Below are 14,858 nucleotides of genomic sequence, written 5' to 3'. Positions count from 1 at the left end.
TTAAAAACAACAACCAAAAAAAATAAATCCCAAAACAGAACAATCAAAATGTTTTCTGCAAATTAAACCAGATTCTGGTTCTACACCTCCCTGGGGATCTTTGAGGGGATTTTACTTTTTTGTACGATTTTATCTCGCTCTCTCTCAGTGTGAGTGAGTGAGAGACACCCCCCCCCACACACACACACACGCACCCCAGCTCAACCCACAAGTATTTTGATTTTTTTTTTAACCTGTATGTCATCGATCACTGTTGTTAGTAGCAGTTAGTGTGATTCCCTTTGAGTTTGTACGTGTTTCTCATGATTATCCTTAGTTTGTTTTTGTTGATTTTTTTTAAATATCTGATTTTTCTATGTCTGGTTTTGAAGTAATCAGGTTTTGGATGAAGTAACAATCAGATCTTGGTGTTTGGTCCAGTGATTCTCATCATGCCTCTACCTCTGTTTGGTGTTCTTTTGCCTTTACAATGGTAGAATGGAGATGTGGAGCCAAGATCAGGACAAAAAGACAGTTAGCAGATCTGGTTTTTGTCTCTTTCAGATTTGAGGGTAATATCAAAAAAGCACAGAGAAACTGCTGCCAAACTGGGAAGAGACTGAAACAAACAGAAATAATCACCAGAACACCCAACAGTGAGCAGGCTCATAATAAACAAAGCTAACTGAAAATGACTGAATGTTGTGGAGCTCCGGCACCCTGAGCAGTGGCAGATCCAGAGCTCACAGCAACAGTAGATGTGATGACTGTACAAGCATCATGGAGGCTGTAGCACAGCTACAGATATTTCAGTCATGACTTTTGTGTTGCTTCACTAGTGCCTGTCCCGAGATATTAAAGGTTAAAAAAAATCCATCCTAGGTCATCCTAGTCTTAATCAGTGCACCTCATCATGAGCAAACTTTATTTCCCTTAATGCTGGAACTTGGTGAAAAGGAGCAGGGAACAGTGTCAGAAGAGCTTGGCTTCTGGTAATCCACTAGTTACGAGCACATTCCTTCATCCATCCATCCATCCATTCTCTGCCGCTTATCCGGGGTCGGGTCGCGGGGGCAGCAGCCTAAGGAGAGAAGCCCAGACTTCCCTCTCCCCAGCTACCTCCTCCAGCTCATCCGGAGGGACCCCCAGGCGTTCCCAGGCCAGTCGAGAGACATAGTCTCTCCAACGTGTCCTGGGTCTCCCCGGGGGTCTCTTACCGGAGGGACATGCCCTGAACACCTCACCAGGGAGGCGTCCAGGGGGCATCCTGACTAGATGCCCAAGCCACCCCATCTGGCTCCTCTCAACGCGGAGGAGCAGCGACTCTACTCCGAGCTCCTCCTGGATGGCAGAGCTTCTCACCCTATCTCTAAGGGAGAGCCCAGCCACCCTACGGAGGAAGCTCATTTCAGCCGCTTGTACCCGTGATCTTGTTCTTTCGGTCATTACCCAAAGCTCATGACCATAGGTGAGGGTAGGAACGAAGATCGACCGGTAAATCGAGAGCTTCGCCTTTCGGCTCAGCTCTCTCTTCACCACAACGGACCGGTGCAGAGTCCGCATTACTGTGGACGCCGCACCGATCCGCCTGTCGATCTCCCGCTCCATTCTTCCCTCACTCGTGAACAAGACCCCGAGGTACTTAAACTCCTCCACTTGGGGCAGGATCTCCTCCTTTACCCGGAGAAGGCACTCCACCTTTTTCCGGTCGAGAACCATGGCCTCGGATTTGGAGGTGCTGATTCTCATCCCAGCCGCTTCACAGGCGGCGGCGAACCGATCCAGTGATAGTTGGAGGTCACGGGCCGATGAAGCCAACAGGACCACATCATCCGCAAAAAGCAGAGACGCGATCCTGAGGTCACCAAACCGGATCCCCTCAACACCATGACTGCACCTAGAAATTCTGTCCATAAAAATTATGAACAGAATCGGTGACAAAGGGCAGCCCTGGTGGAGGCCAACCCTCACCGGAAACGAGTTCGACTTACTGCCAGCAATTCGGACCAAACTCTGACACCGATCGTACAGGGAGCGGACAGCCCGTATCAGCGGGCCCGACACCCCATACTCTCGGAGGACCCCCCACAGGACCCCCCGAGGGACACGGTCGAATGCTTTCTCCAAGTCCACAAAACACATGTGGACTGGTTGGGCAAACTCCCATGCACCCTCGAAGACCCTGCTGAGGGTGTAGAGCTGGTCCACTGTTCCACGCCCAGGACGAAAACCACATTGCTCCTCCTGAATCCGAGGTTCGACTATCCGGCGGACCCTCCTCTCCAGTACCCCTGAATAGACCTTACCAGGGAGTGTGATCCCCCTATAGTTGGAACACACCCTCCGGTCCCCCTTCTTGAAAAGAGGGACTACCACCCCGGTCTGCCAATCCAGCGGCACTGCCCCCGATGTCCACGCGATGTTGCAGAGTCGAGTCAACCACGACAGCCCTACAACATCCAGAGCCTTAAGGGACTCTGGGCGGATCTCATCCACCCCCGGGGCCTTGCCACCGAGGAGTTTTTTGACTACCTCGGCAACTTCAGCCCCGGAGATACGAGAGCCCATCTCCAGGTCCCCGGGCCCTACTTCCCCACTGGAAGGCGTGTTGGTGGGATTGAGGAGGTCCTCGAAGTATTCCTTCCACCGATCCACAACATCCCGAGTTGAGGTCAGCAGCACACCATCACCACTATACACAGTGTTGACAGTGCACTGCTTCCCCCTCCTCAGACGCCGGATGGTGGTCCAGAACCTTTTCGAGGCCGTCCGAAAGTCGTTCTCCATGGCCTCACCGAACTCTCCATGCCCGAGTCTTTGCCTCGGCAACCGCCGTAGCTGCACTCCGCTTGGCACGCGCCGTACCCATCTGCTGCCTCAGGAGTCCCACAGGCCAGTAAGGCCCGATACGACTCCTTCTTCAGCTTGACGGCATCCCTCACCGCTGGTGTCACACAGCGGGTTCGGGCATTGCCGCCACGACAGGCACCAACCACCTTGCGGCCACAGCACCGGTCAGCTGCCTCAACAATGGAGGCACGGAACATGGTCCACTCGGACTCAATGTCCCCCGCCTCCCCCGGGACATGGTCAAAGCTCTCCCGGAGGTGTGAGTTGAAGCTCCTTCTGACAGGGGACTCTGCCAGGCGTTCCCAGCAGACCCTCACAACACTTTTGGGCCTGCCAGGTCTGTCCGGCATCCTTCCCCACCATCGGAGCCAACACTCACCACCAGGTGGTGATCAGTTGACAGCTCCGCCCCTCTCTTCACCCGAGTGTCCAGAACATGCGACCGCAAATCCGATGACACAACCACAAAGTCGATCATCGATCTGCGGCCTAAGGCGTCCTGGTGCCAAGTGCACATGGACGCCTTTATGTCTGAACAAGGTGTTCGTTATGGACAATCTGAGACGAGCACAGAAGTCCAATAACAAAACACCACTCGGGTTCAGATCAGGGGGGCCGTTCTTCCCAATCACACCTCTCCAGGTCACACTGTCATTGCCAACGTGAGCATTGAAGTCACCCAGGAGGACGAGGGAGCCCCCAGAAGGGGCACTCTCCAGCACTCCCTCTAAGGACTCCAAAAAGGGTGGATACGCTGAACTGCTGTTTGGACCATAGGCACAAACAACAGTCAGGATCCGTCCCCCCACCCGAAGGCGAAGGGAGGCTACCCTCTCATCCACGGGGTAAACTCCAATACACAGGCACTGAGCCGGGGAGCAACCAGAATTGCCACCCCTGCTCGTCGCCTCTCACCATCGGCAACTCCAGAGTGGTAGAGAGTCCAACCCCTCTCAAGAAGACTGGTTCCAGAGCCCTTGCCGTGCGTCGAGGTGAGGCCAACTATATCTAGTTGGAACTTCTCAACCTCGTGCACCAACTCAGGCTCCTTTCCCACCAGAGAGGTGACATTCCATGTCCCTAGAGCCAGTTTGTGCAGCGGGAATCAGACCGCCAAGGTCCCTGCCTCCGGCTGCTACCCAAAACACAATGCACCCGACCCCCTTGGCCCCTCCTGCAGGTGGTGAGCCCACGGGAAGGGGGTCCCATGTTGCCTCATTCCTTTACATTTGCTAAATTGGCATGTAGGATAATCTGTTAGGGTTATTATCACATTACTGTAAAATGATACAGTAAAATAACCCCCACAAAGGTACCTGGGGAGGGGAAGAACCAGAATCTTACATTTATTTAGTTTACAGGGTCATTTTTCAATATTTGTGGGTTGTTTTAATGTGTCTCTCAGGTGCTGTGGGCTCAAAGGAGCTGTGCAGTCCCTGCTGGTGTTGTTGCTTCATGGTTCCCCCTTTTTGTTGTGCATGTGTGGGGTATCACGGGTGAGTGCTTGAAGGATCCCTTTACTCTGTGGGTCATGGACATTGCCACATGATAAGCCCACATAAAATTCTGTTTGGGCAGCATTGGATTTTCAAAGCACCGTTGGTCGGCGTGCGGCTGAGGTCCGCCAGTGTGTCCCATTCTTCCACACCTATAAGCTGGATGCTCTGGTGGCGCCTAGGCAGCCTCCCAAGCTGGACAGCCTGGAAGTGGACAACTGGACACAGCTTCACCCTGGAACACTGGGCTCTGCTCACTGGTGTTCCTGTGAACTTCTCCCTTGTTGAACCGGCAGCAGGTTTACAGGCAGATTAGCTTCAACGCTGCTGCCCTCTAGTGACAAGAGGCTTGTTTCTTGTTCAGGCAGGAAGGACACCAATGCTGATGGTGGCCCCCGGCCCCCAGCAGCGCCGCTAGCTGGCAAGGAGACAAGCTTTGAAAAACAAAGGATGCCCCTGTGCAATCAAGGCTTGATAACCGGGAAATAACACCCATGCAACATATTTGAGCAATCATTTATCAGAATATCTTTGAACTATTTTACACAATGTCAGTTATTAAATGCAATAATGTTCCATAATTTGTTTCAACATTAATAATTGTAATTACTAAATTGTTCACATTTTAATCAACAGTGGCCATGTAACCCTTTTATTTGGCTAATTTTAATGTCACATTCCTTCTACTCATTCATACTTCTGCAGAAATCAGGAAACAAACATGCTGTTTTTCAAAAACAGAAATAGTACAAAAGAACAGAGAGGAAGAGAAAAATTACGATCAAGTTTGCTGAGCGGACATACAATACGACCAGGCCAAAGAGTCCAGTGTGCATGTTGGTCTGGTCCAAAGCAGCCAGTGAGTAACCTCCATGACGATGAAACCACCAGTGTCCTATTGTCCCTGCTCCCTGTCTCTTCTGTCCTGAAGTGACACAGATACATTTCCATTAGACTGGGCACCTCAGGTCATGAGTGCATTCAGATCTAGAAAGGATTAATGTCAATTCATGTGTAGTTATCGTAATCATGTTTCTATGTCCTGTTCAATAAATGAATACAATCAATAAAAACATATAGAATTTGAAAAACAATAGAAATGACATTTTTCTGAAATACAGGATGCCAAGTGATAATCCTTGCTCCATCATATTAGTAGTCTAAGATTTAACAGCCTCTTCAAGAGGTACTTACTTGATACTTGAATAAAGATTGAGGAGTCTGTTGTTAAATATGTGGTCTATGGTCTACTGAAGCAATATTTGTGTTATGCACAACAAAGTAGCCCAGCACATCAGGACAGATGGAAAACAGTCATTAAATAGCTTAAATTTGTGGAAAAATAAATTTTCTGTCAGAGCTGTTTTATTCACTGCTGAAAGAAGATCCTAACTAACTAGAAAGTTAAAAATGTCTAAGAATAAAATGACAAAGACTCTCACTCCAAAAGGTGCAGAAGCTTTTACGACTGCTGGGCAGAGGCCACTTTGCGCACGAAGCGCGCTCAAAGTTCTGCTTGCGGGTGCAATACACTTTGGGGAAGAAGGTCTGAGCCATTTGGTCGAGCTCTGAAGAGGAAGAATAGTGTAATTACTGCATGAATCCAGCTGACAAACACCCAGTGGAACACCAAATCCAGCATCAGACGGGTCAAACAGCCTCTTTTCTGTCACACAATTACCTCTGTTGGAGTTGGTGTTTGAGATTAAGGTCCGGCACAGTGGGCAGGGAGTGTTCCTGGGTCGGTCGTTGGCGATTGTGCGGAGACACGGCTCACAGAAACAGTGGCCACAGGGCTGACAGATGTGCGGACTGATGTAAATGTCAAGGCAGACAGCACAGGTTAGGCCGTCCTTGTCCTCATTCTCCTCCTCCCTGTTCTGCAACAAATCCTCAGCCTGGAAACCCAAATGTACAGAAACACAGAGGTTTGTGCAGCTATCTGTCTTACATTAGGCACTTTATTTACCATTTCAAGTTTTTAGGCTGATAGTTATAAAAAAGATTGTTAGCTAAGACATTTGTTGAGAATAAACCAGTGAGTGCTGCAGTTTCACCTTTTCCAACTGCCTGAGCAGCCATCGCTCTTTCTTCCTCTGTTTCCTCCGGAGACTCTTCAGATGGTTCTTCTCTCGCTTGCTCAGTTTCTGTGAGGCCAAAGAACCCATAACTGCTTCAGTCTAAATCCAGGTAGACCACATACACAATTATAAAACACATCTTGGAGCTGCCATTGATCAACAAAGTTGATTTGATACATCAGGAATTGCAAATTAAGTGGCATGGAAGTAAATGTGTGATTTCATTCATTATTTTGTTGAATTTTATTTGTGAAACTATAAACTCAGCAGTATAATCTCACTTAATCAAAATGAAAAGCCTTATTATTGCCATCTCCCAGTGCTTCTCCTGTAGAAACATGAGAGGAACGCAACACAAGGTTTATGGAGGATGCTAATTGAGTGCTGGTCAGCCAGACTTTTAGCTGTGGCGAGGTTTTGAATTGTTGGACCGGAGTCTCAAACCTACTCACAATGCAGCTGGAGTATATAGTAATAATATAATATAAACCTGCCGTAATGTTTGTATATATAATAACCATCTGCATTCATTATGAATTACATACTGTCACTTGCTCCTCTCCTTCGGTAAGAATGTCAGAAACAGAACTGGCTCTATGGGGCAGGAGCGGGCCGTGGACATCTTCACGGACAGCTGAGGGCTCCACAGAAGACATATCATCCAAGGTTTGCTGCAGCTGTTGATGTGGAGTTGAATTTCTCCTTGCAGAGATGAGAGAACAGCTGCCAACCGAGGGTTCGCAGGCATCATCATCATGCTGCTGCAGAACTCTGGGCTTTGACATATGTGAGGACTCATCTGTTTCTGCACTCATCAGCCATGTAGAGGGTGTGTGTGCAGGACCTACAGAACAAAGACAGGAGGGCCTGATAATGGCAACATTTCCCTTGCTGTGCTGCCGCTGTTTACAGACGTAGCACAGAGGGCTGGAGGAAAACAGCCCGCTGTTTTCACTGCCCAGATTAGAGGTGACTGCAGGACTTCTGTGGGAGATGGCACGGGTAAGGCATAAATTCTCTAGTCTTGTTTGGTTCAGTTCAGGCTCTTCAGTCTGAGATTCAAGTGTCAGAAAATTATTCTGCTCTGTTCTTGGCTTCATCAGTCTTGGTTGGACCGTAAGGAAACATTTTTTGTGTTCGGGATCTACGCGGCTTTTGTTGAGGTGAATGGCAGCATCTCTGCCGCAGGGACACTCAAAGTGATGAATGAAGTTAAAACCCCCCAAACGAGCTGAGCAGTTGTGACAGTTGAGTTTTCCTACAGTCCACTGAGCCTGCACACAAACAACAGATGCACTGAATCACTACCACATCTGGAAATATGACATAGACGTACCAGAAACACAGTTTTAGTTATCATACACAGCACAACAAGAAAGTGGAAATGACAAAAACATTACAGCTATAAAACAAGCACTGTAAAATATGTGGAAAAATGCATTTCCAAGTCAAAATTAAAGCAATTCTACAGAGAAAAACTTAACGTTGAGAATCTAAAACCAGTCAACCACGTCTGCCTGATGCACTAGATCCCTGCCAACAACACAGCATTGATCTGCTGACACACTTACCTGGTGAACAGAGGTCAGGATCCACTCCGGCAGTGCATCAACGTTCACATGCCAAATGCTGCAAACAGTTTCTGAACTTTCTGTGTCCTCAGCCTACTTTCACATTAAAGATCAACAATACAGGGATCAAAAAAGCGTTGACTTTTGGACATAAACAACACGTTTAAACGACATTGACTATTTCAAATTCTCAAAAATAATCTATGTAAAAAATAACTTCTACAAAGCGAACATTATTTTGCCACTGCTAATACTGAAATGGTAAAAGAATTGAGCGCACTTTGGACCGACCTCTAACAGAGATTCCGAGTCGAGGATTCCTTTCCGACACCTCCTGCATCGGAACATCTTTTCACACTCTTCCAACTATCTGTAAAATAACCCCCAACCCCAAGAAAAACCAAAATGTTAATCACCGAATATATAATTATTCACCACTGCATCCTTTAAATAAATATAATTCAATTATACTCTAGTGTGAGGGAAATGTAGACATTATTGCGACTATAATAAAGCCGCTAATACCTACCTGGCTGTTGGAAAGGTTACTAGACACGACCTGAGGAGGAAAACACGAACAATCAAAGTTTTTACAGCCTTAAGACTTCTTCTTCTGATCCTTCCGCTGTTGTTTCTTCTTCTTCTTTGGTTGGTAAATAGCTTGTAGGCACATTACCGCCCCCTTCTGGGCTAGAGTGTAGAGCAGAATACCCTAAAATTTAGGGCCTCAATCCTACTACTAAACCTAGTTACTTCTAAAAATTCTAAACATCCTCTGAACTTCTCCTCAGAAACTTTTAAATTAAACGTTATCAAATTTATTTTAAGCATTTATTTTAGTGGGAATCACGGTGCCTGGTACCTTGCACACTGGAAGAGGACATGTTCCAACATTTCTCTCAACCCACAATGTTCACAATTTCCCATTTCATGTTTCTCTATAATAAAAACTGCACTTTTTAATTCCGTATGGCCCAATCCCAATTGTGATATGATGTCTTCTTTGTTACTCCTGTGAAATTCTCTCATTTCTCATGCATTCGTTTGTATGCTATAAAACTGCAAACCTTTACTCACTATCCCAATGCTTATGACATTTCCTCTTTATCTCTGACTCAACTATACTTTTCATCTCATCTTCACTATATATTATATCCATTGATATTTGTTCTTTTCTTGTTGCACTCTTGGACCTATCCAATATTTCATTGTCTTCAATTGTCTGTGTAGATTCTCAATCATCCAGGTCATTGTATCCAAGGTAGTTTTCTCTGTCAACTGGACTGGGCTTCTTCTCTTGAAGACGTTTCGCCTTCTATCCAGAAGGCTTCTTCAGTTCTGAAATTGCTGGGGAGAGAGCTTGAAAATATATAGCCCCTGTGGACCATTTGCATGCTAATGATCTGGGTGGTCACCTGAGAGTCGTTAGCAGGGTCGTTGGTCGGGTCGTTCACCTAGTTTCGGTTGAGGTGTCTCCCCTTTGTCTGCTGGATCCCATGGTGGTGAGTCACTGGGTCTCCTGGAATGGTGTGAATGTTTGTTTTGCTGTTGGAAGGAGTGGAGGACTGCATTGTATGTGGGTGATAGGAAGTGCCTCAGGCCACCACCTCTGTTTAAGGAAGGTTTTTCCAATTTGACATGGACAGCTTCCTTGACCCCCCTTTCAAACCAGCGGTCTTTTCTGGCCAGTATCCTTACTTGGCTGTCCTCAAAGGAGTGCCCACTCTCCTTTAAGTGTAAGTGGACTGCTGAATCCTGACCCGAAGAGGTGGCGCGTCTGTGTTGTGCCATTCTTCTGTGGAGAGGTTGTTTGGTTTCACCAATGTACAGTTCCTTGCATTCCTCCTGGCACTGTATAGCATAAACAACATTACTTTGTTTGGGTCTTGGTGTCTTGTCCTTTGGGTGTACTAACCTCTGTCTGAGAGTGTTGCTGGGTTTGAAATGAACCGGTATGTTGTGTTTCTGGAGGATCCTCCTAAACTTCTCAGAGACTCCGGACAGGTAGGGGATGGAAACACTGTGGCGTTTGTTTCTCTCCTCCTCTCCTTTGCTGGGGTCTCGCTTTCTTGAAGTTTTGGTGAAGGCCCAGTCTGGGTAGCCACATGTTTTGAGAGCTGTCTTAATGTGGTCCTGTTCCTTCTTTCTGCCTTGGGATGTGGTGGGTATTTCTCTGGCCCGGTGTTGGAGAGTTCTGATCACTCCCAACTTGTGTTCCAGTGGGTGGTGAGAGTCAAACTGAAGGTACTGGTCGGTATGTGTAGGTTTTCTGTAGACTTCGATGGTGAGATTTCTGTCCTCAGTGATCTTGACTGCGCAGTCCAGAAAGGCCAGACTGTTTCCTTTTGTATCTTCCCGGGTGAATTTTACATACTGGTCTGTTTTGTTGAGGTGATCGGAGAACGCTTCCAATTCTTGTGTTTGAATTTTGACCCAGGTGTCATCCACATACCTGAACCAGTGGCTTGGCGCAGTTCCTGTGAAGGATGTCAGGGCCTGGGATTCCACCTTCTCTATGTATAGATTGGCAACTATGGGGGATACTGGTGAGCCCATGGCACAGCCATGTTTCTGCCTGTAGAAGCCTTCTCTGTATTGGAAATAGGTGGTGTTCAAACACAGGTCCAGCATGGTGCAGATTTGGGCCGGTGTTAAGGTTGTTCTTTCTGGATGATTCTTGTCCAATAGAAGGTGCTTGTGGATGGTGTCTATGGCGCTGGCGGTGGGGATGCACGTGAAGAGTGACGTGACATCATAAGATACCATAGTCTCTTCTGGAAGTAGTGTGAGTCCACTGACCTTTTGAGCAAAGTCTTGGGAGTTTTTGATGTGGTGTGGGGTGTTGCCAACCATGGGAGACAAGATGGAGGCCAAGTATTTGGAAATGTTGTATGTTACAGAATTGATGCTACTTACTATGGGTCTGAGAGGGGTCCTTGGTTTGTGGATCTTGGGCAATCCATATATGCAAGGGATGGTTTCTCCTGGATATAGACGGTAGTATTGTGGTCTGTCGATGGCTTTATCCTTTTCCAGTTTCTGTAGTAAGTCTACCACCTTCTTCTTGTATGAGCCAGCTCATACAAGATACACCAGCTCATACAAGAAGAACATTGGTAATTACATTGGTAATTGTAAGTGTCTTCGTTTTTTGGGGTTTTTGTATTAGTTTAGTCAGTGTGTGTGTGGCGGCCAACGCCTGGTTGAGCAGGAGGCACAGGGTGAAAATGAGATCGGGCTCCGTGCTCATTGTGGAGGAGGTGGCCCAGTTTGTTCAGGTGACTCCGCTGACGCAGCCAGCAGCGAGGATCACCCCGTCAAGCATGCCGCCATTCACCAGTGACGAGTTCCTGGTGAGAGTTGTCCCGGCATGGAAGGTGGTGTCCCCTATTAGAAAGATCTTGTCAGGCTCTAAGTCGCCGCTGTTGAGACATGTTGTGTCTCACCGAAGGTAGCTCAACGTGCTCGTTCCAGCTGCAAGGCATCGGTGATTCGGTGCGGACGGAGGCCCTGATGTCTTGGAGGATTGGTGAGGCGGGGAAGGCAATGGGCATAACAGGTGAGATAAGTGAGGTTTGGGGTGAAGCAGGTGAACTGGATGAGGTAGGTGAGGGAGGTGTGAGTACAGGTGCGGGTGGTGTTGGGGCGTTTGAGTGATGGCCTGCTCCCATGAAGCAGCGGAGCAAGCCCAAAAATGTTATAAAGGACGTGGGGGAGAGTAAATCTGGATGGCTGGAGGATGCAGCTACTATGGATACCAGTGACTGTGAATCTGTCTTTGATCAGAGGACTAATCTCAATAAAAGAAGGGTGGCGAGAGGTGTGCCTCAGGACGTGTTGGAGATCTATAACTGAGCACATCTCTCCATCCTCCTTGCTGCAAGTAAAACTTAAAGCTGTTTGCCTTATTTGTTTCTCTCATGTTTTAGGTTGTTCGATCCTAACAGAATCCTACATGTCTGGCTGTAGTGAGGTGCCACCCACACATGTCTGACAGCCAGGAAAAAAGCTTTACCGTGTAAAAATGTGTTTTCTCCATCAGACCAAGGGATGTGTGGAGGAGGATGCACACATGGTGACTGAAGATAGGATCTCCTTGACCAGACTTGACTGTTTTTACTGCTTTGAACACCACTTCAGTTGTTTTTAGGGCTTGTAAAATTATGCCAGTTGGTTTTACTGATCATTCTTTGGTTTTAAGTGAAATTTCTATTAAGAATATTTAACCTAAGAGTGCGTAATGCCATTTTAACTATTTATAAATGGATAATGGTTTGAGAAGTTTTATGCTATTTCTGGTGTAGGAAATCATATTTTACATATCTAAGACAGTGGTGGGACCGTGGCAAAACAGAGATGCAGGTCCTATGTCAGCAGTATACGCTCAATGCCACGTGAGACACATACAGATCCATTATTAGCAATTCCACAGGGGAGCGAGGATGCATTGAAGTCCTCAAGTCCAAAAAGGTGGCCTTAGACCAGCCTGCTGGACGGTAAAGTACAGGGTGCACTGGTCAGGTCCCGGATTCAGAACAGAGATGGACACAGCTTCCTTTTTCAGCTGGAGAAGGAGCGTGGGCAGAACAGGGTAACCCATTCACTGTTTTCTGGCACAGGGCAGGAACTTGTAGAGCTGGGCCAGATAAGGGAGCGTGCAGTGGAGTTCTTTTTGTCACTCTACTCCAGTGAATATCAGAAGAATGAGGCACTGGAGTTCTGTGGGGAGCTGCCTCAGGTCTCAGAATAGACCAACTCAGGCTGGACAGGCTTCTGCAGCTGCCCTGCACAACATGCAAAGTCAGAGGGCTCCAGATGTCAATGGGCTCACTGTGGAGTTATACAGAGCCTTCTGGGACACTGTGGCTCATGACATGCTGGAGATGTTCAATGAGAGCCTGGCCTTGGGTTCCCTGACATTGTCCTGCCAGAGAGCAGTTGTTACTCTTCTGTCCAAAAAGGGTAACTTGCAGGACATAAAAAAGTGGCACCCTGTGTCTCTCCTGTCTGGATTACAAGATTCTGTCCAAGGCTTTTGCTACCAGGTTGAGGGAAGCTCCAGGTCCTCCACCGGGATCAGACCTACTGTGTGCCCAGCAGGTCCATGGTGGACAATGGCCACCTAATTCACGATGTTCTGGGGGTGTCTGGCTCATTGGGCATCAAATCTGGTCTCATTTCTCATTTCACCTCTGGAAGGTGACGGAAAGGCTTGGATTCAGCCGTGTTTTCATAGCCATGATCCGTGTCTTGTCCTGGGAGGAAGACGGTTAAAATTACCTTGGTCTTTTTATTATTATTATTTTATTATTATTCTTATTATTAGGCAACAGTGAAAAAGAATTGGTTTGACACAATTGAGAGAATTGAAGGGAAAAAAATGGAACTGGCTTCTCCCCCTCATGTTGTAAAGAGATAGAACTCTTGTCCACAATAACCTGGTGGCCTCTGTGCTGTGGCAGATGGCAAATTCCGACAAGATTTCTAAACTTCTTCTTGAATGTCATGCATTGGGTCCAGGGGGTTCTGTACCTGCCTAGAGAGGAGGGAGGGCAGGGGTCTCATCCACCTGGCCAGCAGGACCACCACCTTTAGAATTCAATTTGTTATGAGGTTTTTAACAGGTCCAGTGGCTCTAACGTGGAGCAATGTGGACGGTTGTGTCTTCAGATGGGTGAGTAACTTGGGACTCGCTGATGCTCTGTTTTTAACTGACTTTAAATTCGTCACATTAAATGGGCTACCTCTATTTTATCAAAGTGTTCTTAAGGCATGGGCTCTTTAACCGAACCAAGAAGAAGCTGACTCCGTTCTGGTTGCTAAGGGAACCCGTAGTTCATGGAACCAGGCTGGATGTCTCCAGCAAAGCCGCGCCTGGACTGATGGCAGCACTGTGTGGGACCTGGACTGTTCTTGAGCACATAATGGCCACGGCAGGGCCGGACCTAATGGGCTCAGAGGCTGTGGGCTCTCTGTTGGGCATCCGCTCTGTCCGGGCAGCTGAAAATGTGCTGCAACTGTGGAAGAACAGGCTCAGCGCAAGTGAGAGGTGCCTTCTTGTGGACTATGGCCAGGGGACCGAACCAGACACTGGCGAACCCTTTCCGGAGATCAAACTGGTTGCCCATCTTGGGGATCTGGATGGTCCTCTCCTCAGGACAATAAAGTCGTTCATCCTGCACGGAGTGGACAAGAGGACCCTCGACCAGAACTGTGTGATGGTACTAAACAGTAGAGGACTGTCCAGCTGAAGTGCCAGTGTATGGACTGACCGGTTGGAAGGGGATGGAGCTCGTCCCTGCTGGAGGGTGTTGTACAAGCTACCCCTGAGGAAAAGGACCAGGGACCTCCAGTGGAGGATCCTGCATGGGGCCATTGCATTGAATGTTTTTATCTTGTAATGTGTTAAAGTGTTTTTAATAGTTTTAAAGCAGGATATAACAACTGTTCAGAATAAGTGGCAGCTCCTGAATTTTATTTCTGGTGAAGCCAAGATGGTGATTTACATTTCTAGAAAAAATAAAATTGGGGGGAAAAAAGTGGCCTCAGTGTGGCGCTGCAACATTCGTTGCAGGCCCAGGCTGGAGTTTGGTTTTTCTAAAATGATAAATGACCTGGGTCAATTCTGTTACAGGGTGTCACAAGAATGTACTTTGCACTGTTGCTGAAGACAAATTGCAAATCACTTTAGGAGTGATTATATTGCTGCTTTTATTTTGAGTTTTAAACTGTCTTTTAAACTGTGAAAATTAGTGTTGTTTTTGTAAAACTCTTCTTCGTTCTTTTCCCTACAGGTGTCACAGCCCCATTCCCCCAGTTCCCTCCTTTCCCGGTAATTTTCCACTCCACCTGCCAGCCACTCTCACCCGTCAGCTCAACTC

The 14,858-nt window shown here is 47.4% G+C and overlaps 1 protein-coding gene across 3 annotated transcripts; it reads right to left on the bottom strand.

Annotated features, from left to right (window-relative positions):
* Positions 1–4,829: 4,829 nt before the first annotated feature.
* On the bottom strand, positions 4,830–8,640 carry LOC130517775 (E3 ubiquitin-protein ligase RNF180-like). 3 transcript variants are annotated; one of them, XM_057019893.1, is made up of 8 exons: positions 8,507–8,640; positions 8,269–8,347; positions 7,978–8,070; positions 6,952–7,680; positions 6,383–6,505; positions 6,007–6,223; positions 5,768–5,893; positions 4,830–5,250 (listed from the first exon to the last, which is right to left on the bottom strand). In XM_057019893.1, exons 2-8 carry the CDS (start codon positions 8,323–8,325, stop codon positions 5,057–5,059), a joined length of 1,539 nt encoding a protein of 512 aa, XP_056875873.1. In that variant the 5' UTR covers positions 8,326–8,347; positions 8,507–8,640; the 3' UTR covers positions 4,830–5,056. The 3 variants fall into 3 exon arrangements, with proteins under 3 accessions (XP_056875873.1, XP_056875875.1, XP_056875874.1); XM_057019895.1 differs by having other exon boundaries at positions 7,978–8,073; positions 8,507–8,639; XM_057019894.1 differs by having other exon boundaries at positions 6,383–6,472; positions 8,507–8,639.
* Between the last annotated feature and the right edge of the window lie 6,218 nt (positions 8,641–14,858).

Source organism: Takifugu flavidus, chromosome 20 (assembly GCF_003711565.1).
Source record: "Takifugu flavidus isolate HTHZ2018 chromosome 20, ASM371156v2, whole genome shotgun sequence".
NCBI lineage: Eukaryota > Metazoa > Chordata > Actinopteri > Tetraodontiformes > Tetraodontidae > Takifugu > Takifugu flavidus.
Note: the sequence above shows the minus strand (reverse complement) of the source record. Positions and strands in the feature narration are given on the sequence as shown.